We start from the raw sequence: 27,872 nt of genomic DNA, 5'->3' as shown, positions 1-27,872 counted from the left end.
TCATTGGAAACTCATCAGTGGGTTTTTCCTCCTTTTATTGCTGTGTCCCTAGAAATGGTTAGGGTGTTTAAGTTGAACAGTGCCTTGGGTTGGGTTTGTAGCACTCTAAATTATGCCAATTGAGACAGAAAAGCTGAAGCTGGGCTCACCATGCAGTTACAGCTGTTTTGTGAATGTAGGAGACTCCCATCATTTCATGGTAATTTTGTCTTATGATGCTTCTAAGTTGTGAGACCATTGCTTTCATTTTGAGATTGTGTTTCCTGTCACTAGCTTTGCACCTTAAGACCTTAGAACAGGTCTTAAGGTGCAAAATTAAGTTAATTTATTACGTTGGCAAGCCTGTATTTTTGTTGCACTTTGAGTGCTGTTACTTTGGGATCAGTTCATTTCATTTTGAGTAGCAGAGCAGAGTATTTTCTGGGTAAGCATATTTGGTCTTTTGCTTCGCTTGTTCCTGTCGGGGGTTGGAGCAGCGCAATGCCTCCTTTAGCCCACAGCGTGGCAATATTGTAACGTGAGTCACGCCTGATCTTCCCTCGGTTTGTCTTTCGAAAGTGGCAAACACCGGTAGTAAAGCAAGTTCTTAACCTTGGAGAGGTGGGGATTAGTTCGCAGGAGATGTAAGCACAGCGGTGAACCCTGATGCTTTGGAGAGGTGAAGTGCTTGTAGGCTGGTATTTGTGCATGCTCCAAATAATGCATCTGTCATAACTGTTAGGTGAAGTGTAGGCTTTCCTGGTTCAGATCCTTCCAGGTCAGATGCCTGGAAGTAGCTTAACCTGCCTCTAGTTAAAGGGGCAAAATATCATAACGATGCTCCTGGGAACAGGTATTTTGCCTTCAATCTACTTTCAGAGCAGTCTGACAATACATGGAGACCTGCCTAGCTAATGCAGTTTATTCATGTTATTTAATGTGAGCATGTTCTAGTTTAAAATAAAATTTTAAAATCCCTTTTTTTCCTGACATATAAGGGATAATCTCATATAAGCAGTTAGCAACAGGTTATTGAAACTATGCACTGCAGCTGCCAGCTTGCTTTATGCAGTGTTACAGCAGTGGTGTCGATCTAGGGAAAAATATTTCACAGAGAAACATTATGGTTTTCATTTTTCAAAACCTAAATGAAGTACGTACCTAGCCATTAAATTAATAAATGGCACTCAATTATTTTATATATTTCATATATCTATGTTGAGGGGAAAGCTATGGAAATTATTCCTGTGATATTTTTAACTGTGTTATGGAAAAAGATCTGAGATCCCATCCAATGCACTGCCTTAGTGGTGCAGGAACACTTGATACACCACAGTTTCTTTACCCAGTTTAAAGTGACAGTGGGGGGATTTGCTTATGGAAATTTGTGCCTGATACAGTGTTTCAGCTACAAAATCAGCATCCACTCTCTGAAGACAATATGCAGTGATACTTTCTAGCAGAGTGCACCCAGAAGCAGGTGAGTCTGAAAACCTGATAATTAGTGTCCTAACTCACCAAGAAACTGGGCTGTGATTTAAAAACTACATATATCAGAAAGCTGGATTAATTGCAGCTGAAGGTCTCTTCTCAGTTGACCTCAGGTGAGTAAGTGTCCCCATGAGATACCTTTTTTCAATAGCTGAACCTGAATATTGGATGGCATTTTCAGAACACATGCTCTCCCTTGATGTTTTTAAAATTGCCTAAAAGCTTTGTGATGATTAAATTATGTAAGAATCTTTATCTAACAGGGTAACAGTGCTAGCTCTTCAGTAACACACAAATCTTGTGACCAGCCTCTTTAAGAACCTGTAATCACTGAGCACTTTTAAAATGAGGTATACTTAGATGCCTCTCTCTCAGCCCTTTGCATGTTTCTAGAAAACCTTTCTTTTTTGGGGTACTCAACTCAACTTTAGAAATGAGTAAAAATTTTTCCCTTGATGCTCAAGGAGTTATCTAAGAGTCTTCAGTTTCCTATTTATTCTAGCTGGCATCACAGATGAGGTGAAATGTTGCTAAGAAGTTATGTTGCTGGCATCCACTAAAACATGAAATCCTGTGGTTTCAGGCTCGCTTAATATCTTCTGTTTTATGTCTTCTTAAGCAGAACTAACTCAAGTTAGTTTGGGTTTTTTCTAGAGCAAAAAATTTTTCAGTCTTTCTGGTTTGGGGTTATAGAATTGTTCTGTAATGTTTAGCAGACTAAAGTCTTAAATTGTATAAGTCCTTTGTGCTACTTTATTTTGTATATTCATTAAATGTTGGTTTATCAACATTATCAAGTTTTATAAGAGAATTATATGCCTGAATATATCTGCCTGCTGTTTCCTGAGCAGCCTCTTCTCTGGCTGTTCACGTAGGAGCCTTGGTCTCTTGAGTCCTACACAGCAACACATGCTGTGTATATTTTCACGTGTTTAAAATAGCATTTTAGGGTCTTCTGTTTAGGTTCTTAATTTTAGAAATAACACCTGTTCCATCTGAAGAACCTGAATTGCTTTGATACATCTGTGTGGGCCTGTTTTGGGGGCTTTATAAGTGACCACTTCAGGCTCTTGCAGATATCTAATACAGATAATTTGAAGTACCCTCTGTAGCACCAGCACCACTTCTTCCCTGTGTTTTCTGGGAATAGAATTATTAATATACAAATCACAGTGGCATCAAATTTAATGGGAGATGAAAGACTGCATCTAACTGATGCTGCTTCCTTTCATGCTGGCAATCATTGCACAGTGAAAAAGGGTTCAGCTGCCCACGTCTTACCCTAACACATAGGAAAGTAGTCTCCTAATAGAAATCTAAATGAACTGAGATATCCTATGCAGATGATACCTCAATTCTAATCTGTTTTGCAGCTTCTTATAGTTTAAACCTACTTCTTAAATAACTGTCTTTATAAAGTTATTTTTAAAGTTTCTTGGCTGATTTTGCAATAAAATAATCCAAGTTATTAATCTCATGGCATTTAAGTTTAGAAGTACATGGCAGAAATATTGTGAGATGTGAGCAGGCTAAGGTTCTCCTGCTTATTTAGTTAACAGCTTGACAAGACCATGTCTCACTTAGTAATCTCAATTGTGGGTTTACTGGGTGGGTTTATTTTTCTCCAGAGATCTGTATATGTTGTGAAAAAGGCATAATATACTCATAATACTCTCACAGGCTACATAAAAATGCACACAATATTCTGATCAGTCCAGCATTTCTTGACAGATGGCACTGCCATCACACAGAATCAATCTGAAAAACGTGATTTTTTTTGTCACTCTTTGCAGAAGATGACCTTCAGGCATCTTATTAATGTTGGTAGGAGTATAGGAGGAAAAAGCTCTTCTGGTAGTTGTATCCTTCGTGTTAGTCCCTGAAAAATTAATCTATTAATCAAAGATTTGCCATAATTCACTCCAGTTTCTTGGTATTAACTAGGCAGTGAAATGGCAGAAAAGGGCAATTTCTTTTTCAAGTAGACAGCTTTATTTTGTCCAATTTTCTTGACAAGGCATAAATTTTAGGGAGAAGTGACTTCCAATTTGTGCAGAAAGGTGGCTGAAGTTGGAAAGCTGCAGAGCTTTGAAGGGTGGTGTAACTGAAGGGAAGGGTATGAAAACCTTTCATATCTTCTGCAAGGCCTTTAAAATGCATTGACATCCCACTCTTGTGCACTGAAGTAAACTGTTTTACAAGGTGTTCAAAACACAATAGACCAGCAATGCTGGAAAAAGTGACTTTTAGAAAAATAAGCTTGCCACAAACTATGGGTGATGAAAATTTGGAGGTCTGCATAATTCATAGGGGGCAAGGTACTTTGAAATCATAAACACTTGGAAAATTAACCTACCAAATAAGTGATAAGAGAAGGCCTGAAATAGTATGAATGAAGTAGACCTTAGTTAGCTCAAGATAGGTAGAATCTTAAAGCTGCCAATATTTCAGTAGCTACTCTGGAATTAAACTTGACTATAGTGAAGTGTCTGGTAAATATTTAATGAAGCTTTTTTAGAAAGACTGATTCTATTCCTACTTTCCTGTACCTCATTATAATGTTTAAAATGTCAGTAGCTTTTCTTTCAAAATTGCCAATGGTAACATTGGAGAATATTGCATTTAAAACACTAGAAAACACTGTTGGGACACAGTAAAGTTTTAATTTATAGCACAATTAATGAATGTTCTGCTATTGCTCTTTGGAGGAGAGAGAAAAGTGCACATTTGATTTACTTCATCTGTCTTGGACAGCACATGGAAGTGAGCCTAAATTCAGTCTTTAGCCATTAATCCTGCCTGATTTGCCAGAAAGTTTTCGGGACCCAGAACCCTGGCTTGACAAATTACTGAATAGGTACTAATTTGGGTTTCTTGAGCAAAAATCTGCAATTGTCCAGCTGTCCTTTTGCTTCTTGACCTCCTTCAAGTTGAAGGTAATTATTTTTCAGCCAGATCAATACTGATTGAATTTTGTGGGGGTGGGGTAGGAAGTGGCTGTTTAGATGTAGCCTGTTTTAAAGTCCTGAGTGCACCAACAATCCAAACTTCATTCCCACCCCTTTTTTTAGACCACAAATCTCTGTCCTGTGTTTACAGTTGTAGGTTATGATTCTACACTTACATGTTTAAAAACATGACCTTTTTTCTGCAGTCACTGTTTTTGTGGGTATGTCACTGTCTTTGTGGATCAGTTTTTGCCTGTGCAGAGTGGGAGTGAGGATGGTAACCTTATTTCTAAATGGGAAAGTTGTTACCTTGTTCTGTACCTATGATAGGGGTTTTTTTGTCCTATCCTTCCCATCTTTTTATCCCCTCATATTCTAAAGAGTTAAAGTCAGCAAATGTTTTGCATGGAGTGGAGTTCTCAAAGCCCCTACAGCTAACAAAGGCAGCCAGGCAGGGAAGAGACATCCCTGCTGATGAACACTGAAGAATAATCTCAAGGCAAGAAGAATTGATTCTTTGGTCAAATTTATCTTATATATAGCATCTCTGACATCTAATAAAGTTGAATTATACTGTAGTTTAGGCATAATTAGTTAAAAAGGTCACTAATCCACAAGATACAAATCAGCGGGAAAGCTTGCTTACCTAGTTTTAATACTGATTTTAGTTTTTGATAAGATTGTCATGTGGGAGTTGTGATAGATGTGTATGTTTATGTCAATAAATGTCTGTTTAGCTTAGTATTGTAATTTTTTAATGTGTTCCTATGGAAAAGGATTCTTCTTTGCTGTAATTGATTTGTCTGAATAGTGACACTCCTAATGTGGAATGCATGTGGTAAAGTAACAGGGGGGAAAGCTGTTGGTTTCCCAGAGCAAGAATGGTAGAAGTACATGCTACAGACAGACCAAAAGCTGATTCCTGTAATCCCATGTGTTCTCCCAGAAGAGAAATATAGGTGGCAGTGTGATAGTTCATTGTTAAGGGCTGTTCAGCACAGCCAGCTCTCAAATTGTAAGCGCAAAATATTGCTGGTATTGGAAAGGTGATAAAATGGGCTTTGTTTGTTTGCCAGGATTTTGAGAGTAATGGCTTTTGTAGGCCCTAGGAAGTTTTTATCAGGCATCAAACCATTTCAGGGAAAATGGAAATACTGGGCTACCTTTGGATAGTGTTTCAAGCATAATCACTGTGACAGATAATTATATAGGAGAGCGATAGCTTCAGGAGAATATCTCTAGGATTATACTGCCTTGAAAGGCATGACAGTACCAAGATGTTTTCTGAGAGTTCAGTTTTAATCCAGTTTAAGTGGAGCAAACAACTTGGATGATGGCTTTTGTCCGTTCTGCCTTTCCTGCTTAAGCACTTTCAGCGTCCTGGAATGGATAGTGAAGTTGCTTTCTATTTGGTTCTGGTTTAAGTGTAATCCTAAACAGATCTAGAGTTCTGTACTAATATCATCTGGCTGTGTTTGTGGGTCCTCGTGTCCAGGTGAAAAGTAGAAAAGTTAATTTTGTTTTGAAAAATCAAATGACTTAAGAAAGGCACTCAGAAGGGCCCTGTTTGTAGTGCAAATTTAAGGTAATCTTGGATTCCTCTTAAGATGGCATTAAACTTAGTTTCTGCAGATTGAAGGGTTTTCTATTAACATCAACCTTCCAGCTAGGAGTGCTAAAACCAGTTTACATAAGAATTTTAAAGTTTATTTTACTATTGAAATACCAAGAATATGGATATGAAAATCAGCTTTTGTGGAAGTCTTTATTTAAATGATGCAGACAGAAGATGCTATTTCCAGATATGACATTGTCAAACGTGTATTTTGTAGGTATACAGTAAAGCATGGAGAAACAAAAGGATTATTTATACAGGAAAAAAACAGCAGAAGAAATGTTTCTAAACACAGGCCTCAGAAATATCCCTTGAAAGGTGCATGTTCTGCTGTGAAAGTATCTTCACAAATTCTTGTGTGCAGCAACATAGTGGCAACTTTATTTTCTTCAAAATTTGCTTCTTCAGAATAGTGTTTGGTTCTTCTATTGATCTAATTCTTTTCACCAAAAATGACCTCAAGAAGTGACCTGCTCTGATAAAGTATGCTGGCTTGTTTTATGTGCAAACAATGCATAGATAGAAAAATAAAATAAAACTAAGAAACACTTAGAACCCCAGGGTGATCACCAGTTCCAATAAAACTAAGGCTGTCTCAAGCAGTGCAGTGTTCATAGTCCTTAAAGAGAGTAAACCTAATCAGTCTTCCTAATTGTTTTTTTCTGCTATGATAATTTGCAACAAATTGTGTTTGTCTCTCTTGCCAGCTGCATCTTTTGAATTATTACTACTGTTACTTGTTCTTGTCAATATATAGCAGCAGTTTTCCTGCCTTTCCCTCTAATAGTATATTTCTGTTTCAGGGAGTTGATTCACTTTCTCACTCACCTTTCTGAAGCTCTGCATGAAGCACAACTTAAATTCATACTGGTCATCCCTCCTGCAGTTGCAGCAGGGTGAGTATTCCTCTTTAGATGGCAGTTTCCAGGTGAGAAATATTTTCTTGTCTGATAAACAGTAAGTTCAAAGCTTTGTTTAAAGCTGGGTAGTTTAAAAGAAGAAGAAATTATTTGGGTTTGATTGGTAGTTCTTTCTCCATGCATGTTGCACTGAATAGTCTTGGTTGGTAACTATGTGCATTCATACATACCTCTTAATTTTTGATGTGATAGAAGAGCCAACAAGGAGAGGTGCTATGCTGGACCTCGTTCTTCCCCACACTCCAGCTGGGGTGTCATGAGAACAGAGTAGAGGGGCAGAGTTCCCTCCCTTGACCTGCTGGCCACACTTCCCTTGGTGCAGCCCAGGATGTGGTTGGCTTTCCCAGCTGCAAATGCACACTTGGCTAACAATTGCATAGTTGGCAGTGCAAGATTATTTTTTTCCCTCCAAGTTTTCTTTCTTCCTTTAAGCTGTTCAGCAACCTTATTTCCTGCATATAAAAACTCAGTAATGTCAATCAAACAAGGAAGAATTGTTAGGTACTTTTTCAAATGAGAGTCAGTATGCAGCTAACGAAAAATATGACAATATCTTATTTTTATCACTTTGGGCTGTACAGCAGTATGGATATGCTCACAGCCACTATAGATTATGACAGTTTAACAGCACAGTTTCAGGACAGTGTTGTACAGCCTCCTAAACTTCTTGTAGGCTGTCACATCTTTCAGTATACATTCATTTTCAAACTGCCAAAAAGGCTGAGAAAATCTAATGTCTGAGCAGTCTTGTAAATATTGCTTCTGTGACTGAACTTTTCTCTGCAATGACCTGAAGTTTTTGTTGAGTTTTATGAGGACATCCTATAGCATGTTGGGGAAATAAAGCATTTCTGCTTACAGCTATCTGTGCAGACTTAAATGTATCTGGCTGAAAAGATTCAGGGATCCTGTAGCGGGTGACTAAAAGATTGTCCTTGTGCTGAGGTCAGTTATCATCTGCCCTGTAATTGTGGTATCACCTCTTCTGTAGGTTAGTAATGTAACCCCATCCAAACCAATTCCTGAATATAAGTACTTCCTGCCCTCTTAAGACTGTAAGCCCAGAACAATATCTACCTAATTTTGTTCTTCAATAGCTGCCTGAAATCTGATTGCAGTTTATTTTCTGCAAAGTATGTACTTGAGGGTACTTCTTGTTTCTTTATATTTTCCTCTGTTGCATGCTATAACTGATTTATATCCTTACAAGAAGTAGCTAGTTTAATGCAAAAATCCCTTTGCTTAAAAATCCCTTTGCTTCCTGTGTGGGGCTGGCCACGCAATTTTGATAGGCAGAGAGAGAAACTGTGTTGAAGACTGTAGCAAAAGAAAACAATAAATTCCATGTAAATTTGTACTATAGACAGTTTTGTAAAATATTACCTGTGCAGAGTCCTTTACTTAAAGGACTAGATGCATTTTGAGGAGATTCCTTCATATCCCTCAAGCATCTATGCTTTTACCTTGGCTCTGGATCATTAATCCTCTAATTTCATGCAGATTTCTCTGGAAAATTGTGTGCAGGTATGCCTTTGCATCACATGACTTTTCAATGGTGCTAACAAGTACTTTGAGTTTCTTTGGATATGGTTAAATCAAAAATAATGCAAAATGATTATGTCTTATCTCCTGCCTGTCATTTATTCCAGTCTTTCCTGCTGCCCTCTTACATCCTACATCTCATTCCAATTGATAGTTACTTTAAAAAGTAATTTTCTGTTGCTATTAATTTTAGTCTATTACAGGTAAAGCAAAAGGGAACATTTCAAAACATTTTTCTAAAATGCCTTATCAGTCACTGCATCACAGAGATGCTTTTTAAAATGCTAATGCATGCTCTGGTAAAATTTAAGTAATTGCTATAAACAGTGTTCATGTTTGAAGTGCATTTATGCTTTTGGTGGTAGGGAGAAAGTGGAGAATAGCATAAACCTCAATGTTCTTGTTCATTGTAATACCTATTGACGTTACCAAGGTCAGCCAGAGGAACCTAAGTCTGTTTTGTTTCTGTAAGTCATGTGGGGCTCTACAGTCAATTTTTTCTAAGTCCCTAAATAAGAGTTGGAACCTCTATAAAACTTCTGTATTCTTCAACATGTTTTGCCTTTTATTTGCATTTTAAAGATAACTAGCTTTCAGGTCTATTTCAGTGTGGTGTTGAACACCACACTAAGGTTTGGATCTTGTGTTGTCATTGCTGCCTCCTGCTGTCCTGCATATGAGGTTACAGTTCTGAAACCTTTCTAAACTGGGATTTAGGGATGCACTTACAGCTGGAAAGAGATGCCAATCTAAAGTGCAATTTTTAACCTGAAATAAGTTTTACATGCTAGTTCCTAAATGGCCTGTTTGTACAGGAGAAATAACAGCTGTAGTTTGTGAGAAATAACAGCTGTAGTTTGTAAAAAAAAATATTAAACTCTCATTCATCTAAACCAATTATATATATCTTTATGCATTCCTAAAGTTTTTGGGATTTATCCATAAACCTTTATGACCCAGGAGAATTCATTAATCACATTCTTTTCTGTCAATAATCTTATGTAAGCCACCTGTCTGTGTCTTCCGTGTGTGTTCTTATGGCATTAACTAGAAAAAACATAAAGTTTTTGAGTAAATAGGTTGTTGCAAATAGATTCATAACTTACAGAAACATCCTAAAACATTCACAATGTCCATGTATACTTTAAAGCGTAGAAATATATTTGATTTAGTTACATCAACAATCATAATTCTGAAATTTTCTTTCTGCCTTACTTGACTTTTTGGATAGCAACTGTACTTGAAAATATTTGATTTATAGGATACAAAGCATGAACTGAAAAGCACCTCCTACTGTGTATTAAATATCTCATGTCTTGAAATTCACTTTGGGTTTTAACACTTCCACATGGTTGAAAGTGTGCTTTAATGCATCTTACATTCTTTCGTTTGTGGAATCACTGTAGACTGTTACTCAAAAATACAGCAAAAGGCATGGAAATAAGTACCATCAAGAATCAAACAATATATCAGAGTTGAGCAGCTGGAAATAGACTGATAAAGGAGACATGAGCAGTGGAATATCCTACCCAACTGGGATGTTAGGAGCTGAGACACTGTCCCTTTTGTGTTCTACCCTGATTAAAATTTAAAGAGAGCATAGTCAAATGTAAGCAATTTATTTAGGAATTTGTAATTTAGACTCTCTTGATATGCATTAAGATCAAAGCAGTTTGTCAGCAAATGCTATTTGAAAGGAGACACTTAAGAGCTAAAAATATCAGTTTGCTGAGGGAAAGCCTGTCTGGAAAATGCAGCACTGCACATGAGATCAAGTGGGGGATGCAGGAAGAAAACATGTTGGATCATCTGTTTAACTTCTCAAATTCAACTTTTGCAACAAAAATTAAGTAAGACTGATCCTCTACTGAACCTTGCTTTAGTAACTGAAGTGGTGCCTTTGGATTTGGGTTTGCTTGTAAAATGTTCTGGACTAAAAGAAAACTTCGCTATTTTTAAATCCACACAATTTATGGCTTTTCACAACATTAACCAGAGGCAGTTGAGCTGACATAATCAAGAGTAATCAAGAGCTGGGAATGTGTTCGGATGTTGATTAGGAGGCAGGAATCTCTCTAGCAAGCTTTACTGTCACAGAGAATGCTTGTAGAGTTTCCATGGTGGAAAACAGAGATTGAGATAGTGTTTTCATCCACCTGATGTCTAGGAATTGCATGATTTTCCTGCAAATGTAAATGATTTGCAAGAGAGAGGAACAGCAGGAGCCAAAGCTATTCTTTGTGAATGTGTATGTGTAATTCTCCCTTGTGGATTGGAGTCTTGCAGTTGCAGATGTCTGAAGAGGCATGCAAGGATTGCAGTGGTGTTTAAGAGTTTGCTAGAGCAGATGATTTGCTGAAGATTTCCACCCTTGTCTTTCAACAGAATGTCTCAAAGTTAGAATTTTACTGCTTTTAATGTGCATGGACATTGATGCATATATAAACTATGGGTATCATTTCTATAAGGTCAGTGGGTTGCCAGGCATATTCTGTCCATTGCTGATGGTGAGTAACTTCATTGGTCTTACTAATCCTGGGCTTGATTAAATTCCTGCCTTAAATACATGCAATTCAGTGTTTTATTGTGCTGCAGAAATTATACTGGGAAAAGATATGTGAATGTTTTTATACTGATTTCACAAGCCTCTTTCCAAATAGGATAGCTGTGCTGGAATGAACTACCTTTATGCCTAAATATGCACTTGCATAACTATGTTGGGGGGAAAAATAAATATGGCAAATGGACCTTGAAATTTGGTTGCACCTGTTCTTATAAGTCATAGGCATTGAGTTGGTTATTTTGTTTCTCTGTACTTAAATTCTTTATAATGTTAGGAATGTGTTGTCAAAGCAAAAAGTGAGACTTTGTGTAGTAACTCTTTTCTGTCTGCAAGTAAATTGAATTTTATCTGACTAGATGATTGCGTGTTTCGTCCAGGTTCAGCAACCATTTTTTCCACTGTGTTTCCCAATTACTGTCAAGAAAACAATGAGTAAAGAAAATAAGGTTTATTTACATAAGCTATCATTGGAGGGAGCATCAGTAATTTTCCTGTTTCTTGCTGTCCTGAGAAAGAACAAGGACAAAAAGTTCCTGGAAGCTGTAGGTATGGTGTTTTCTTCACAGGGGTTCTCAGTCTATCCATGGCTGCATAACTGTTGCCTTCCTGGCATTTGTAGTTTATTACAGACTTTAGACATATATAAATATGTTAAGTCTCATTATACTCTCATTAAAAGCTGTTCAATTTGTTAAACACGGTGTTAAATAACCCTGTGTTTAGGTTGTTAGTGATTGCTTTCCTTGGGCATTTATCATCTCCTGAAGTATAGTCCTTTGGGCAAAGTAGAAGTAAAAATGGCATTGGTTGTGTCACTTCATAATATAATACTATACTCTTTATTGACATTTTGATGGTTAGGATATGCACTAGGCAGTTTGCCCTGTGTGATGAATATCCTTTTAACACACCTCTCTTCAGGCTGCAAGACAGTAGCTGCTCCTTGAATAACAGATGATTCTTCATCTCTTGATGTTGTACAGAATTTGTAAATGGCAGAAAGTAAACAAGTAAATTTAGGTGCTGAGGTGAGAGGCTGCCCTGTCAGCATGATCTGTGGTGGGGCACTCTAGTGCTGCCCAGGGGGGTTTCCTGAACTGGAAAGCCCTCAGGGAACTCCACAATGAGGTGAATTAGTTGAAGAGTATCCAGGAGTTCCAAGAGAAAAATGGATTACAGGAATCACACCCTACCTTCCCTAGTAGAAACCTTTTAGGCAAACGGGGCACATGACACAAAAGATTCCCTGTCCTCTTTCCACCTGACTGAACATGTGACTTAAGGGATGGGGGCAATGGTGACAAGTCCTTGCGAGTTGCAGCAGTTGCATCTCCTCTGTTATTTCCTCACCTTCCCCATTTTGTCACTCTTAAGAGTTTTAGAGTTACAGATGTAGCTATTGCTGCATTTCTGAGAACAAAAAATCAAAAATCTGCTGAAAAATCTCTAAAACTTTGGAGCTTTGTATGTATCAATCATAATTAAAATGCATGGAAGACAGTGTTAGAAAGAGATTGTTTCAATTGTTTAAGAAGCCTCAGGTAACACAAAACAGCTTTATACTTTTAGTAATTTTATCAAGTCTAGCATAATAATGACTAGATATGTCAAACCTTGCTCCTTGATTTAAGTAATTGTATGCAAAATAGCTGCTGTTCTTAGCTGTGTTTTAATAACATGCCTGCCAGTACAAAGCAGAGGTCAGTGAGCAAGATGGTTTCATTCAGCCTTGTGGGACATGGTGTTGGGGATTATAAGTAAGAATGAAGTACTTTGTAAACAAACCACTGGAGCTGTCACTGTCCTTGTGACATTCTCAAAAAATGCTACTATTGGCAAATTGCATACAGTTTAGCTAGAATAATTTGTTATCTCCTGGCTGGTTTCTGACAGCATATATCAAAGCAGTATTTAAATTAAAACCAAACATGTTTCTCTCTGATAAAAGGTACACTTAACCTCACAGCTTCTAGAAAAAATTTCTGTCTTTATGTACTTCTTGAGATGCACAGCTGTGCAGCTGCTTTCATTTTAAAGCTACAGGAATCCGAACCACTCTCCATCTTCAAGTATTTGAACATAATGTATCTTCTTTTCTCATCAAAATACAGCAAGCATCCCCAACTTTGGATTTCATATTTGCATATGTAAGGAAAAAAAAAAATAAAATCTATAGCTTCTCTTCCTGTTACTTAAAACTTCTAGAGGTATGTATTATCAGTATTTCCCAGCATTAAACTGCAAGTTTTTCAAAATTAACATTTTAGCTACTCAGTTTATTCTTTATTCTTGCTGCAAAAACATTGTGGATGTGAAGTACTGTCTTAAGTATCTTTAGCCTTTTCTTTGTAGAGCTTCTGTGTAATGAAAATTACCAGAATCTATGCAGTCTTCATTATTCTTATCCAGTAGCAGTTGATACCAACTTAATTTTGCTACTCTACCTCTTGGAAAGATGGCAGGAGGGTAGACATGTCTCTTCTGTTAGTGTTGTCATGGTCTTTTCTGCCTTTCCTATAAATATATTTACATATTTGACTGAAAAGTAGGAAGAGCATACAATGAATAACTGCTCCTTTACCTCACACTTCCTCAGTCTAATGGATGCCACAATTGACCAGTGTTTTGCATAAAGAAAATAGGTGCCTTGGTCTTTTGGAAACTGATACTGAACAGATACTTGTAATTGCATTTTTGTTTTAGATCAGTAATCTGTCATCTTTAGAAGCTGCCGCAGATTCAATTGCCTTGCCATAGCTTTGTGTATACAGAATGATGTGTTTGTTGGTGTGCTATTCCAGTGTATATATACACACTGTTTCCCTTAGAAGTATTTCTGGCAAGTAGCAATTCTGATGTAGAATATACAAGCAAACAGCAGGGTAATTTTTATGATAATGTATGGTAAACAAATTCAATGAAATTATAAGCAGCTTCTAACATGTGTCTGTTTTGGAATGAAATGGGAACTGTCACTTACTTTTAACATCATTCTCAGGAAGGACTATGTGGGACAGAATGTAGAGCATTGAAATTTTGGTAAGTAAATAATGCCAGATCAAACCAGCAGGAAACATATTGCTTGTTTCAGATGAAGTTTCCAATTACCAGATTATGTCAAATAACAGCATATTAGAACACCAACTTTGTAGAATACTGTTTATTAAGTAGGATTTTGCTTTACCAATACATACACTTTAAATTATGAAAGGTTAAAATATTTGTGAGAAACTGGGTCATAATAATCTTATTTTGTTGGAATCGGCAATACTGTTGCTGAATTTTTCTGAGCTTTCCACAGGTCTTGTCTTTCTGACTCTTCTTTCCAATTTGACAAATGAGGTCACGGAAAAGTAAGCAATTCTAAAAATTGTGTTTATTTATTGTAGAGTTACTAAGTATGTACTGTATATGCTCTGCATTGACAATCAATATACAGAAAATGGGACTTGGGAGGAAAAATATGAAAGCTAAATATGCACAGTTTCATGTTTGTTGTGACTAGTTGGTAATAACACTTTGCCCTTAATTGTTCCCATAGTTGTCCATCTTCCTGTGAGTATCCTAAAAAAAAAAAAAAGGGACTGTCAGGAATATGAGGAGTACAGTTACATATCAAGAAATTTTATAATCGGGCCTGTGCATAAAATTCATCACTCAAGAAGGCACAGAAATGACTCTTAAGACGGCTGTCTAGGCTAACTGATTGGTGTAGTAAGTTTTATTGCATGTTAGAGAACCTGTATAATATGTTTGATTTGGATCACAAGATATAGCTTGAGATATGAGTTTATAGTGAGGGGAACAGAAGACTCAGTAGGAAATTATTACTGATTGTGTAGCAACAGTTATTGGAGCAAGTTTAATAATGTCTTCAAATTATGGTAATACTATTAAATCTTACTTAGTCATGCTACTGAGCTCATGTTTTTTCCCTGTATAAAGGCTCAAAGTATAGGTCTGTCAGTCACATCTCTTTTTAAAGTGAATTCTGTTAGTGACAGTAAATCTGGATGCTTGTTAATGGCTCTAAACTACATCTGTTTCCCTTGCTGATGACTTCCCAGGTTTTGCTGTTTGTTGGGCTGCCAGCTCTGTACAGCGTGGCTCTGGCTGCAGCCATGAAATGTTCCATGCATTTTGCATAGATTCAGAAAGGACTCAAGAGGAACAAATCTATTGTTAGAACTGGCTCTTTTAAAGATTATACCTTACAATATAAAATCAATGCAACGGACGTGTGACTCTACTGACATCTTCTGAAGCAAGTACATACATCTGGTTTTGAATTTCTGCTGGGGAGAATCATTGAAATAATCTGTAGGTCAGCTAACAACAGCCTAAGAGAAGAAAGGGTGGAATGTATTCCTCTGCATATCTGTCATTTGTAGCTCTACCAATTCTGAGCCAGCTGGTGTAGAGCAATTACTACACAAGTTTCATTATTAAGTTGGAAAACTTTCCAAAAACAAAGAGAAGAAAAATGGTGAGCATTTTATGCAAGGAGGAATTAAGGCTACATTTGGTGTGTTAGAGTTTTTAAATTGAGCTCATATGTTCCAGAGTACAAGCTTGTTTTGCGTGATGTTCTGCTATTGGAGCATGGCTTGTCTGGGCATTAAACCCTGGCATGAAAGGCACTAGAATAGTTTGGAAATTAAGAGAAGCAAATGGTGACACAGTGGATGTTCATTTGTGCACAGTCCTTCCTAAATGGCTCCTATGAAGAGACTGAAGCAATGTAATGGAAACAGCATGAAAGGAGGTGAGTTGACCTTCCCAAAAATGGGACTGGTAAATACAAGTGTCAAAATTAATTTTTTCTTATTTGGGAGTCAGATTGTCTGGTTTTGTCAGATGTGTATTTTTTATGTTGACTTCAGAGCTTTAGATACACTGTATTTTTTAAGTTACACTGTAACTTAAGAATTTGTAAGTGACATGGTCTGCCAGCATGCCTCAGCTCTGGGAACTGCAGTTTTCAGGCTGATTTGTCCCTAGCAGTCTGCTGAGATTTCATGCTTTCTTTTCAGGGCATATATTGCTTGGCATGTTTCTCATTCTTGACTTCTGTTACTGGTTTAAACCAGATGGGACACAGGTAATTACTTTGGCTTCATGAATACTGTGTAGGCTACTCCATGGCAAGAACAGATCCTATGCTTCTCCCTGTTTGGAGAGCAAGGACTGCAAAGACAATGGCTGGGATGGGATGTGTGTATTAAAGAAGAGTGCCAGTCCTTAATGTTCTGCAAAAAATTCATTAGGTACAGAGATACCATTCTGCTTCCTGATAAAAATATAGCAAGTTTTCACTTGTCAGTCTGTTAAAATTCACAGTCCCCAAGAGATACGAAGCACTCAGAGTGTATGAAGGAACCACTCCCAGGCCTTTTGTGTTGTGAATCTGTAGCAGTCACTTATGCTTTTCTTGCACGTTGAGCTGTCTAGGTTTTGTTGGTTTTAAAATATCTATATTAATCTTCCCTATCAGAGAATTTGGTAAAGAGATTTTTGCTACTGAGAAAATATGAACACAGTAATGTGACTTGTGTTCTTCAGTAGAGATGTTTGTTTATTTTAAATTGTGTTATTTTCTGTGGACAAGGGACAGATAGCCCTTATGCTCTGAAGGATGTGAGTGTCAAAATTGCTATAATAAAATAAGTGCACCAGACAAAGACAGTGCACAAGTAGGGTTGCAGGTTTTACTTCTGAATTTAAGCTACTATTCAGAATAGTAGTAGAGTGTAGCATTGGAAGGTGCAAATAATTTTTTAAAAGTCAAAAAGAACTATAACTACACTACTTTTACTAGAAGTTTATCTAGCAAACTCTTAAAATCTACAAAGGAATGGATGTCTCCCAGACTGCCTATACCTTTAGAAGGTTCTCCCTAATATCTAGCCCAGGTTTGCTAAAGCAATTATCTTGGGATATTCAGACTGTTCCAACTCATTACATATGAACTGTTAAACTGTTGTGTTTCCATTAAAATTCTTTCTCAGTTGCTCATTCTTATATAATTTTTGTCTCTTGGGATGATGTTTCTCTGACTTATTAACAATAAGACATCCTTTCATACTGTGTAAGCAAAATGAGATTTGGAGATGTTAAGATGGGCTTTAAATGGGAGAGGGGGGAACCTGCTACTTTTGTTTCTGCCTTCATCTGTTTCAGCACTTTAGTGTGTGAAATTGGCAGAGTGTTCTTTGACTAGAACCAGATGAATAACTATGACTGGAAGAGTGTATGTGACCAGAGGTGATTGCACTGGTTTTATGGAATAACCTTTAAGTTTGATTTTTAATTCTATTTTAAGAGCAATAAGACTTTTGTACAGAGATTGATAAATACATTAAAAAATTGGGAGGAGAAATTTATACTAACTTGGCATTTGTGTTATTTGTTTCTCCTGAAATGGACTGACCTTAGCATTGTGGTTCAATGGACATTTTTGGGTTTGAAATGTACAGTCCCTGATTTATCATATTGATCTGGGTTTGTAGGCCACAAGATCAGATACTGTGTTTGGATCATGCTTCACCTCTTGCAACATTTTGTCCTTAAAAAGAAATTAGAGAAAAAAAAATCTGTGTTTCAAAGGCTAGTGAAGGTATTTGAATTTACAGTAAGCATGTGCATTTTCTGAAATGCCTGAGTAACATGCATCTCTGCAAAAGCTTTGATCTGTTGTCTGGGAGGATGTGCTTACTGAGAGAGAGAGAGGTCAGAGATGGAGAGAACATTCTGTGCTTTTTACAGTCTCCATTCAGCTGCATGGAATTCATCCCCCACTCTGTAGAAATCTGCTTTTGTCTACCTGAAGATCTCTTTTTTGTTGGTTAAACATTCAGTATGGTCAGGTTCTTTTGACAGCAGGGATTACGTCTGTAATTATTGTTCATGGCTTTGAAGGTTTCAAGGTCCTGTTGCTGACTGGGCTGCTTCATACAGTGCTGTTGGAGACAGACCTTAATTCTGTTTTTAGCCTGATTTCTGAGGTAACAAGGTGTCTGTAAGCTTTCTCTCTTACGTTTTTCATCTCTCTGCTAAAGCTTCTTTGGTATTTGACCAGTTTCAAGCCAGATTGAGCTAGCCGTAGAATTTTAATAGTCAGGTTCCTGTTACTTCATGAAAATATGTAGCTGGACAGATGAAGCTAAAAAATCTTGGTTTTTTTTTTCCCCTAGACCCAGCTGTAAGATGGCATTGTAAGTGAAACATCTATAGGACACCAGAAATCTAGTTGCAAAACATCCATGGAAACCTGGATTCATGTAGAATTGTTTTCTAAGTACTGATAGTGGAAAATTACTTCAGTGAGCTGTCATCTTGAGAGTTTTGAAAAACCTAAAATGAGAAAGGGTAGTTGCAAAACTGTCAAGAGGATTTGTTCAGAAAAGGAAATGGTTTCAGATTGAACTTGGTTATACGTTTGACTGTTTCATTATCAATGCCTATAATTGTGTGATGAACAGGGTAGTCATTTAGCACTTTCTTCTATTTTCTATAGAACAGACTTCATGCAGGAAGAAACAGTGAATTTTTATTCAGTGATTTTGCATTAACTGAATTCAGTGGTCTGTGTTCATAAAATGCAGTAGCATTATCTTATAGTGCTCCTACCTGCAACGAGCTATGAAAACCAATAATATCTCAAGATGAATAAAGATTTGCAAACAGTTGCTCTACTGAAAATTATACATGACAAGAAAATTAAGTCATTACTGAGAGGCTGACTTCTGAAATAGAACCATAGTGGAACCAGAAAATCAATCAGTTTTCCATTTTGAAGGCTATTCAGAGATGAGGAGACAGGAAACCTCTCTTTTATAAAGGAGAGTGAAGGTGAGGTAACCCTACAAGAATGCAGTTTGAACTTGCAGGGAATAGCAGTCAGTTAAAAGACCTTTTTTCTCCTTATTTCATTTTGAGAGTCATTGTAGTGAGACAAGAAGTAATTGAGAATGTAGACTCATTTGAAAGTAAATGAAAGCAGCTTTCATTGTTGAAGTATTTTTTTCCAGTCGTTCAATATGAAAGACTACAAACTCAAAACCTTACAAAAATACTTCTCAGTAAAGCATTACTGGGAATTTTGAGACCTATTGACTGTATGTAATTTGGAAGATTCAGATAATAAACATTCTAGGCAGTGAAACAACCCCCCCAGCAGTTATTTTAGACATTAAAAGATAGAATACTAAAAAGAGACTGCAGAATTCTAGGCTGTATATATGGAAATACCAAGGAAAACAGGTGGTTTCTTCTAGGTCTGTGATGTTGTCCTAATGATAGGGATTTTGTATATGCATGTGGCAGTGTGCCATTGGGAAATGTTGACAGATTCTCAGGAATGTGTGCAAATAAGACTTATGCTCTCAGGGGAATCATCGTTCTGTGAGTTCTGCCAGGTTGCCATTGCTCTCTTACTTGAAGGGAGAACTTGTAAAGATTATGGTGTATTCCTGAGGCTTTTTATGGGAAGGATTTCCGTGGATGTTTTGTAAGGCAGCTTCTTTACTTTTTGTTAAAAGAAAAATACTAACAGAATAAAAAATGTTCACTTAAGGTTAAAACAGCAATGAACTGAAAAGAAAAAGTCTCATTTTCTCTTTGCAGTGTGCTTTTGTTCTTCCACCCCCTTTCTGCACACCCAGAAGTCCCATGCTCTGTTTCCTATCCTTAGTGTTAATCATTTCCCTGCACTGATAATTTTTACTTGTCAAAATTTTTGTAGGGTTTTTGTAGAAAGCCACCTCTCTGAATTCCTGATGCATGGTGCCTTATCCTTTAAATGTTGAGCAGGAATAACAGACACTTCTTAGATTAATCCCAGATATGTATTTTTACAGGGATAAGTCTATATTTCTTACACATTTTCATAAATATTTAAAAATACCATAAAGAACAGATATTGTATCCATTAGAAAATCTTGTTGGTCCAAGGAATTTAAGTAAGTGTTTACATTTGGCTGGTATTTTAGAAATGAAATCCTACAGATTTTTCTATAAAACAGAAAATTGAAATATATGGGATAAATATCATTCCATATTAATGGTTGTTTCAAACCAGAAAGAAGAAAAAAAGAAAGCCTCATTTCTTTGAGAGGTGTTTTCCTTTTCAATAGCAAGGAAAACACATTCACCACAAAGTGTTAGTTTAAAGTATTAATTGTATAAGATGAAGGATATAATTTGATTTTGCTTTTACTGTGGAATTTTATATCATCCTCATTACCAGTGTTTGAGCATTTTCAAGTCATTCTTTAAGTGACAGAACTGATACCTGTCACACTTTCCATGTCTTTTCTTATGGAGATTTGTTTATGCACTTCATACTTTGCATTGGTGTAGTCTTGCTTAGATATTTCCCCTGCCTGAAATACGCTTGGCAGGCAAATAAACCACATACCCTGTACTGAAAGTAGACCATGAAGTGTAAGATGAATTTTTGGATCCTGAAATGTCAATCAGAAAAGTAGGTTGAGTGATGACTCAAGTCTGAACGCTTCCTAGCTTTGCATCTGCTTTTCACCAGAGTATTTATCATTGCCAGAGAAGCTCTTTCATCAAAACATGGAAAGCATATTGGGTAAAGAAGACATAAAAATACAATATAATGCCTGGTTGCATAGTTTGAGACATAATATTGCACTGCCACGTTGAAACTGATTTGAAAGGAGCTAAAAACTCCAGTGCTTTCTCAGTAATAGTGCAAACCAAACCTGTGGGTCCCTTCCAACTTGGCATATTTGATGATTCTGTAATTTTGTGTATATTGTATGGCACCAATAAATGATGATGAATCTCCTGCCACTTCACTGACTATTTTGGAAATGGTATTAAAAGTTTAGAAGAATGACAAGCTTTTGACTTAGACTTGAAAAGCATTGCTTTCATGGACATTGCATATTCTGTGCCAAGTCTCCTGACTTTCCCTGCTGGATTTCTCAACAAAGTAGTCAGTAGAATATACCTGCCCTTGAGTTAAGTTTACATAAATATCAGAATGATTGAAAAACCTCCAATTTGAAGTATAATATATGTCGAAAAAATATTTGGGTTTTATTCTTTAGTGCCAGTTTTCTTGACACAGAGCAATTCTAAAGGCATGAATCAAATAGTTCAGTTTTGTTCCAGTGGAGCTTCCCAAAGTGCTTGAGTAGAGCAGAGTTGAGTATTCACTGAACTGGTGAGTGTGCTTGTTTTTTTGAAGAGTGCTGTTGTTTTAACACTATACATTAATGGACAAAGTATATTCATTGCTGCTGGGTTTGTTCCAAGTTGGAAATTCGTGCCCTTGCCACTCAGATGGCATTCCTTTGTAATAGACGTAGTTGAGTTACGAAATTGCTTTGGAGAAAATTATGGTAATATCCATTTTAACCTGTGGGTTTCTTCTTAAGTTACACATGCAAATTTCATTAAAGTACTACCTGGCTAAATCTATAAAGTAATCCAACTTGCCCTAATATCTAATACACATTATAATTACTTTTTATTTTTCCCTTCAGGAGTAATCACAATCAATTTACTGAAAATGTGTTTTGCTGGAGTTTGCATTGGAAAATTGCTTTGCCCACAGACATCCAAGTTGCCATAACATTGTTTCAAAGATGTATTTATTATTTTAATTATTGTAGAACAATTGTAGTTTGCAATTGTAGTACATCACAAGCAGATGACTATAAAAAAGCCTAAGGTCCACTAGTAGGTTCCAGAAGTGGAGATTTTTTTAAAAATTTGTTGCAACCCTTGAAAGAGAAGAATGGAATTTTTCCTTCCTATGACCAGTATGTCACTGGTTCTGAAAATCTGACAGGCATGTTATGTGATTTAATCTGCCCTACTTTGTAACCCGCACTTTGTTCACCTCTGTCCTTAATCAGTGGAACACAAAGTGTCCTTGTGAACTGATAAATGGACACTGTTATGCTCTGGTGATCCATGCAGCACATATGGTTGGATGTAGAATTTGCACACCGATCCAAAAGGGATAAAGGTCAAAATATGTGATTTTTCTGTTTATTACTTGCATCTGTCACTGAGCATTATTTTTGTTTTTACATTTAAGATGGAACATGAGTGGTTTTTAAAGCATACCTTGCCTAGACAAGGCTTGGCCTCTAATTTCCACCTTAATTACCAGTTTCTGGTACTATTGGGAAAGTCTGAATTCTCCAGTCTCTCTCCTCTGCTCTCTAGAGGAATCTTCTACAATCCTATAAGTCTGCCTCTTAAATGGCAGAGATGCACCACAGAGTTTTTAGCTGTTAAACTACTTTTTTTCCCCCTTTTCTCTTATTTTGCCATGTCCCCCTGTGTACACTGCTGTCCCTGATTATTTGGAAAAATATTCTGTTTATCTACCTGATTGTCTCATGTTAACATGCTTCAAAGCCCTCTGGTTGAGGACAGGATTCTTCTGGCAGTAGTTTCTCCATTTTAGTCCAGTCCCATTTTTGCAATGTGATTGAGGTTGCCTTATGTTGCCTGCTGTGCTGTTTGTGCTGCTATTTTGAAATGACAAATTCTCTTTGAAACAGATTCAATGTTTTCGGGCAACTTGTGTGAATTAATTGTTTCCATCTTGAATGATTGAAGGAAGTCAATAGCCTCTCTGAGTCCAAAACAGACAAGATACACACCCCCTCACCCATGAAGATAAAGTAGATATTAATCCAGGTCTATATGTTGTAAACCAAGAGTAAGCAAGAAGAGGAGGGAAGAACAGTTTTCTGTATTTCATACCAAGTTATGCTGAAGACATAATTAGACTTTAGTCTAGAAAAGGTCACAGAATGGATTTCTTCTTTCTTCTTCACTGCCCAGAGAAAGAAATGGACCTGTTTTTGTCTAAAGCAAACAGGTTTTCTTTCTTAAGTATGATATAAACTGAAATTGTTCTTTTTGAGGTCAATAAAAAAACTACCTTTGCTTTATATTTTTCTATTAACAGCTGCACCCATCCATTTATTTAAGTATGCCTCAGAGAACTTAATTTTGTAAGTGTCAAAATCAGTTCAACAGCCCAAGCAATTACAGGTTTTGTAAAAGCTTTTAGAGTTCAATTGATTGCTACCTAAGGCAATTTGATTAGTCCACAGCCTAATAATCACTATTGTAGCCATGCTATAAATGCTTATTTGGTAAGTATGCTATGGAAGTATGATCTTCCCACTGGCCACCTACATAGCATTGAATTTTTTTATCTTAGCTGTTTATTACAAAAATGGCACTGAAATACATATTTTAATTTTTTTTTGCCATAAGAATGATTTTTCTTATGTGATCAAATGATATGAAACCCAAAGGAGAGAATAAACCTGGTCGTTGTTGTAATTTATCTCCTCCTGTTTCTGTTTTGCTTTGTTTTGAAAGGACCAACCAGCCAGGAATGTTCACAAAGAGAGAATTTGATCAATTGGCCTCAGCAATAGACAGCTTCAGCCTCATGACGTACGACTATTCAGCACCACATCGGTAAGATTCCATCTGACATCAGAAAGATCATTGAAGGAGCTGATTGCTACTGAGGTCTGTTAAATCCACAGCACAAGTTCATTTTTTTTCTAGTAAAGTGGATAGTGCTTTGTTCTTGTATGATACTGAAGTTCTGGATTAGTAATTAAAATAGACAATTTGTCCAGAAGCTGAAAACATAGTATATTTTTAACAGCAATGTGCATCTGGGGTTTGGATATTATTTAAGACTTTGTACTCCAGCTAAAAAGGCATTCTTTTAAAAGGATAACTTATTCTTTTCCAGGCTAAATAGCTCTTTTTGAGTTATTTAGCACAGTTCTGTAGGATAGGTACATTAATAATCTACTACTAATAATATTGTCAAACAAATTAGCTTTAAACAATTGATACTTCATTTGCCTTTAAATATGAGCACAGTTCCCAGCAAATTTGCTCTGCTGTATTAACATGTTGAGTTTTAATGGCACAGGTATCATGAAGGCTTTGAGGCAGACAATTAGTAGGGAGTAGCAGATGTTGATATTTCTAAGACTGGGATATACTTTTCATGTTACCATGCTAGTAAGTGCCTTTTGTTATGTTAATGTTTGAGGGAGAGCCTGCTCTCCTCTCCAGTGAGGTAGGAGTGGAATGAGCACAATATCCTGATATTATGTACATGGCAATTCCATTACTCTATGTATTAAGGCGATACCCTTTTTCTTCCTGTAGGTTTTTGTTAGGTACTTTGTAGGTTTTTTCCCCATAAAGAAATGTTACACAATCATTGAAACTTGTCTTGCTTACCAGTCACTAATTTTATAGTTCCTTCTACAAGTAAATGGTCAATTTTGTCCCAGTATATTTTGCCAGATTGCTGCAAAAACATTGAGGAAACAAAACTGAAGTAATACAGAGTTTTGAATTATAGCATATGGATTGTGCAAGGCTCAGTAGCAATGGGCTTGGGGAAGCCTTTTCTTACTGCTAGGAAGGAATTCTATGTCCCTTCACTTTAGAATTGAATCAAAAAGTTGAGTGGGGAAATCATGTTTTGTGTATCTTTGTACAGCACTTTAAGCTATAGAAGAATGTGTATTTAACATTATTAGAGTTATATGTTCATCTTCACTGATTTTTGTGAGCCAAAATTTTCTTTTTACAATTACACTGGTCAAAAAGACAAGGCTGAGTGTGAACATGTACTTTTTCTGACAACCTGTTTGATTTTTGCTAACCTGACAGACCTGGTCCAAATTCCCCCCTTCCCTGGGTACGAGCTTGTGTTGAAGTACTGGATCCTGATTCAAAATGGAGGAATAAAATACTTTTAGGACTGAATTTCTATGGCATGGACTATTCTGCTTTGGGAACCTCTGGGGAGCCAATCCTTGGCAGCAGGTATGACTTCTCTGGATAGTAAGTACTTTTGTATGATATATTCTCATGAAAATTAGAAATTCACAAGTATTCTTATTTAGAAATATGGATGAGTTAGCAACACAGTGATGGCAAAAGTGATAAATCTGCACATGAAATAGCAGCTCACCACTTAGGGTAAGACCTGTAACTTGTCTTCCCTGTAGAGAAATGCTGATAGATGGCACAGTTATCCTGTCAGAACTCATATGCAAAAATGGTTTGTGTAGTTTTTCCTCTTTCCTGTATTCATGCTTGTACGTGCAGGTTGCCATCTTTGTGATAAAAATGTTCTGCAGTATTCTCTTATGCTCTGCATCATTTTGGGGGTTCCTGCAGTTGCCCTAATGATTCTGTCTCTCAGCTCCTGAAGTTGTTACTTGTTACTTTGAAATTTGATACTGGTTTCCGACGGCAATCTTTCTGTGCTGATCTCTGACTCTGACTGAAAACAGAAAAGGGAGAAATAAAGCCATTTACAGTGAAAGGTATTTAGCAAGTGTTCCAGAATGACTTCTGAAAAAAAGGTGGTGATGGTTAGGCAGGAAGAATACTCAATAGTCAAAGCATTGTTGAATTACAGACCAAATTACACAAGCTCATTAAAATTATGTAGCTTCATTGTAATATTTACAGCTCCTTTTGCAAATGGAGTGTAGCACTATCTAGCAGAATAAAAGATTCTTGATTTTTTCTGAACTGCAACTTTTGAATTTAAGTTTCCCCTTGAAAAACACTGTGCCCTAGGATGGCATCTACTTTTCATAGATTGTTCTGGACTATATTACTGCGTTAATTCATGTTGCTTTTTAATTAATGGCAAAAATAATCGAGCCAAGAGGCATGTATAAAACTGTAAGCTTTATAAGTTTTACTTTTTTAAAGTTTTACTGAAAAAGGCTTTTTATCTCTATGTAGGACACTGGTGCACAGTATGGTTCTGTTAACATATTCTTCACTAACAGGTCATGAGATTGTAGTTTTCCAGGTATTTACCAGAAGCAAGGTTCTGGACAAAGTCTTTAAGAGGTTTTGAATTTATACATAAAACACATCAATTTTCACTTTGCTGTGTTACCCGTTGGTCAGTGGTTATGTTTATTTTTCCAGAAATAATAGCTCTAAGCATCCACAGGTGTATATACCATGTAGTAATGTAAAAGTAGAATAGACTCAAGGTAAAATGGCTTCAAAATAGGCCAAACTTCTGACATAAAGAGCAGAAAAAGGAGGGTTTTAGGCTAAAATAAGCTTTCTGCCACTTAGTTGGTATCAGGCCATTTGTAAGGAAGTCCTTTGATCTGCAAAAAGTCCTGAACGATTGATGCATTTCAACTTTAAGGCACTGTCCATATGTTGTAGTGATAGTGAAGCTGGGCTAAAGTACTGGTATTAAATTAATTCAAAGTCTATTCAGTTAAGTGCAGTCTGGTGTGTGTCAACTTCTTTGTTGTAGATTTCTGCTCAAGTTTTTGCATATGAAATTTATTGCAAGTACAAGTCTTCAGCATGTCAGTGCTCCTTGGCACACAGTAAGGTGCACAATTTCTTGTTGAAACATATTCATTGGAATCTGATCCTCTTTAAGAAGAGAGATGGAGAATTGCAAGATTCAGTCGAAAACTGTGTATTCTCAAGTTGTTTGATGTCAGTGTATTGTGCATCTTGATTATTAGTAAAGTGTAAATAATTGTATTCAGAATGCAGAAATTTATGTTACTCTTGTGTTAATGTTTTTTCTTTAGGATAGGAATTACATGATGGAAAGAGATGCTGAACATAGGTGGATTTTGTTCACTACATATTTTTTTTCAGTCCAGAAATTAATAAAATAACTTGCAATAGGACTCCTATTTGCATAACATATTATTTGGCAGTATTTTTTATTGCAGAATGTAATATGAAGGTAGAAGGAATACTTGCAAAGATATATGGCCTTTCCGTGTAATATCCTGTTTTCTTCATACAGACAATAAGAAGTAATAGGTATATATGTATATGTTTGCATATACATATATATCTATATAGATATATCTCAAGATTAAATTAAATGAAAACAATTTCTCTCTTACAGCAGCACAATGCAGTTTGTCCTTGGGTGTTGTTACAATAGGAACTACAATTTATATTTGCAGCAACAATTTGTTTCTTAAAGCTCAGTCACAACTATTACTTATTAATACAATGAGTCAATCACAGAGATTATAGCACTTTCTGGTGCTTTAATCAACCAAGTACTGTTAGGTTAGCTTCAGGGAAGTTGCATTCCTGTGTATATTTCATTGTGACATAATTTTTATGAAATCCTAAGCTGGAAATGGTGTTCTGTTTGTGATTCTTCAAATCACCTGTAGTGCTTCTGGCAATGTTTTCTGCCTTCTGGCTGTCAAGAATCAGGTGTCTGAATTGTTAAGAAGCAGAGTTGCAGTCATTCTAACTTTCTACTGTATTCAAATCCTGTCAGAACATAACCATCTTCTGCTGCTTCTTTGCTTTTCTAGTGATTACCTTGTTCCAGCATGTCCTCTGTTGATACTGTGACCTGACAGTATTTCCTCTTCACCTCAAAAGTGTATGTCTTGGGCAAATAATTTTTCAGTGTATTCTGAAGTTTAAGAAATGGGTTTTTGAGACCTGCAGTAGGTCAGCAAGCCTCTCAATCTCACGAGCTTCTGACTTCCAATGTATATTTTCTGGCTTTAGCTATCTGTTCTACAGAATCTCTCTTAATCATTGGGACATTACATTTCAGTTGCAGTTTTGTTTTGCCTTCTCATGAGAGGTAACACAGCAGTGTAATGGTGTTTTTCATTCCATGTCATCTAAAATCTATGTCTATTATGACCTGGGCCAAAAGGGAGCGGATAAACTTCCTTGCTTGCTGTGAATTAAAAGCAATATAAATCAAAGGCTGTCATGTGGCA

General features: G+C 36.6%; 1 protein-coding gene across 6 annotated transcripts in view; it reads left to right on the top strand.

Annotated features, from left to right (window-relative positions):
- Positions 1-27,872, top strand: part of CHID1 (chitinase domain containing 1) — a 109,061-nt gene that overhangs the window by 16,178 nt on the left and 65,011 nt on the right. For all 6 annotated transcript variants that reach the window (XM_064425171.1, XM_064425166.1, XM_064425168.1 and 3 more), the window contains 3 exons: positions 6,837-6,929; positions 23,446-23,547; positions 24,775-24,930. In XM_064425171.1, coding sequence (XP_064281241.1) covers positions 6,837-6,929; positions 23,446-23,547; positions 24,775-24,930 — 351 coding nt within the window. The remainder of the gene's footprint in view (positions 1-6,836; positions 6,930-23,445; positions 23,548-24,774; positions 24,931-27,872) is intronic.

This window comes from Passer domesticus, chromosome 6 (assembly GCF_036417665.1).
Source record: "Passer domesticus isolate bPasDom1 chromosome 6, bPasDom1.hap1, whole genome shotgun sequence".
Taxonomy (NCBI): domain Eukaryota; kingdom Metazoa; phylum Chordata; class Aves; order Passeriformes; family Passeridae; genus Passer; species Passer domesticus.
This window is presented reverse-complemented; position numbering and strand designations above follow the sequence as displayed.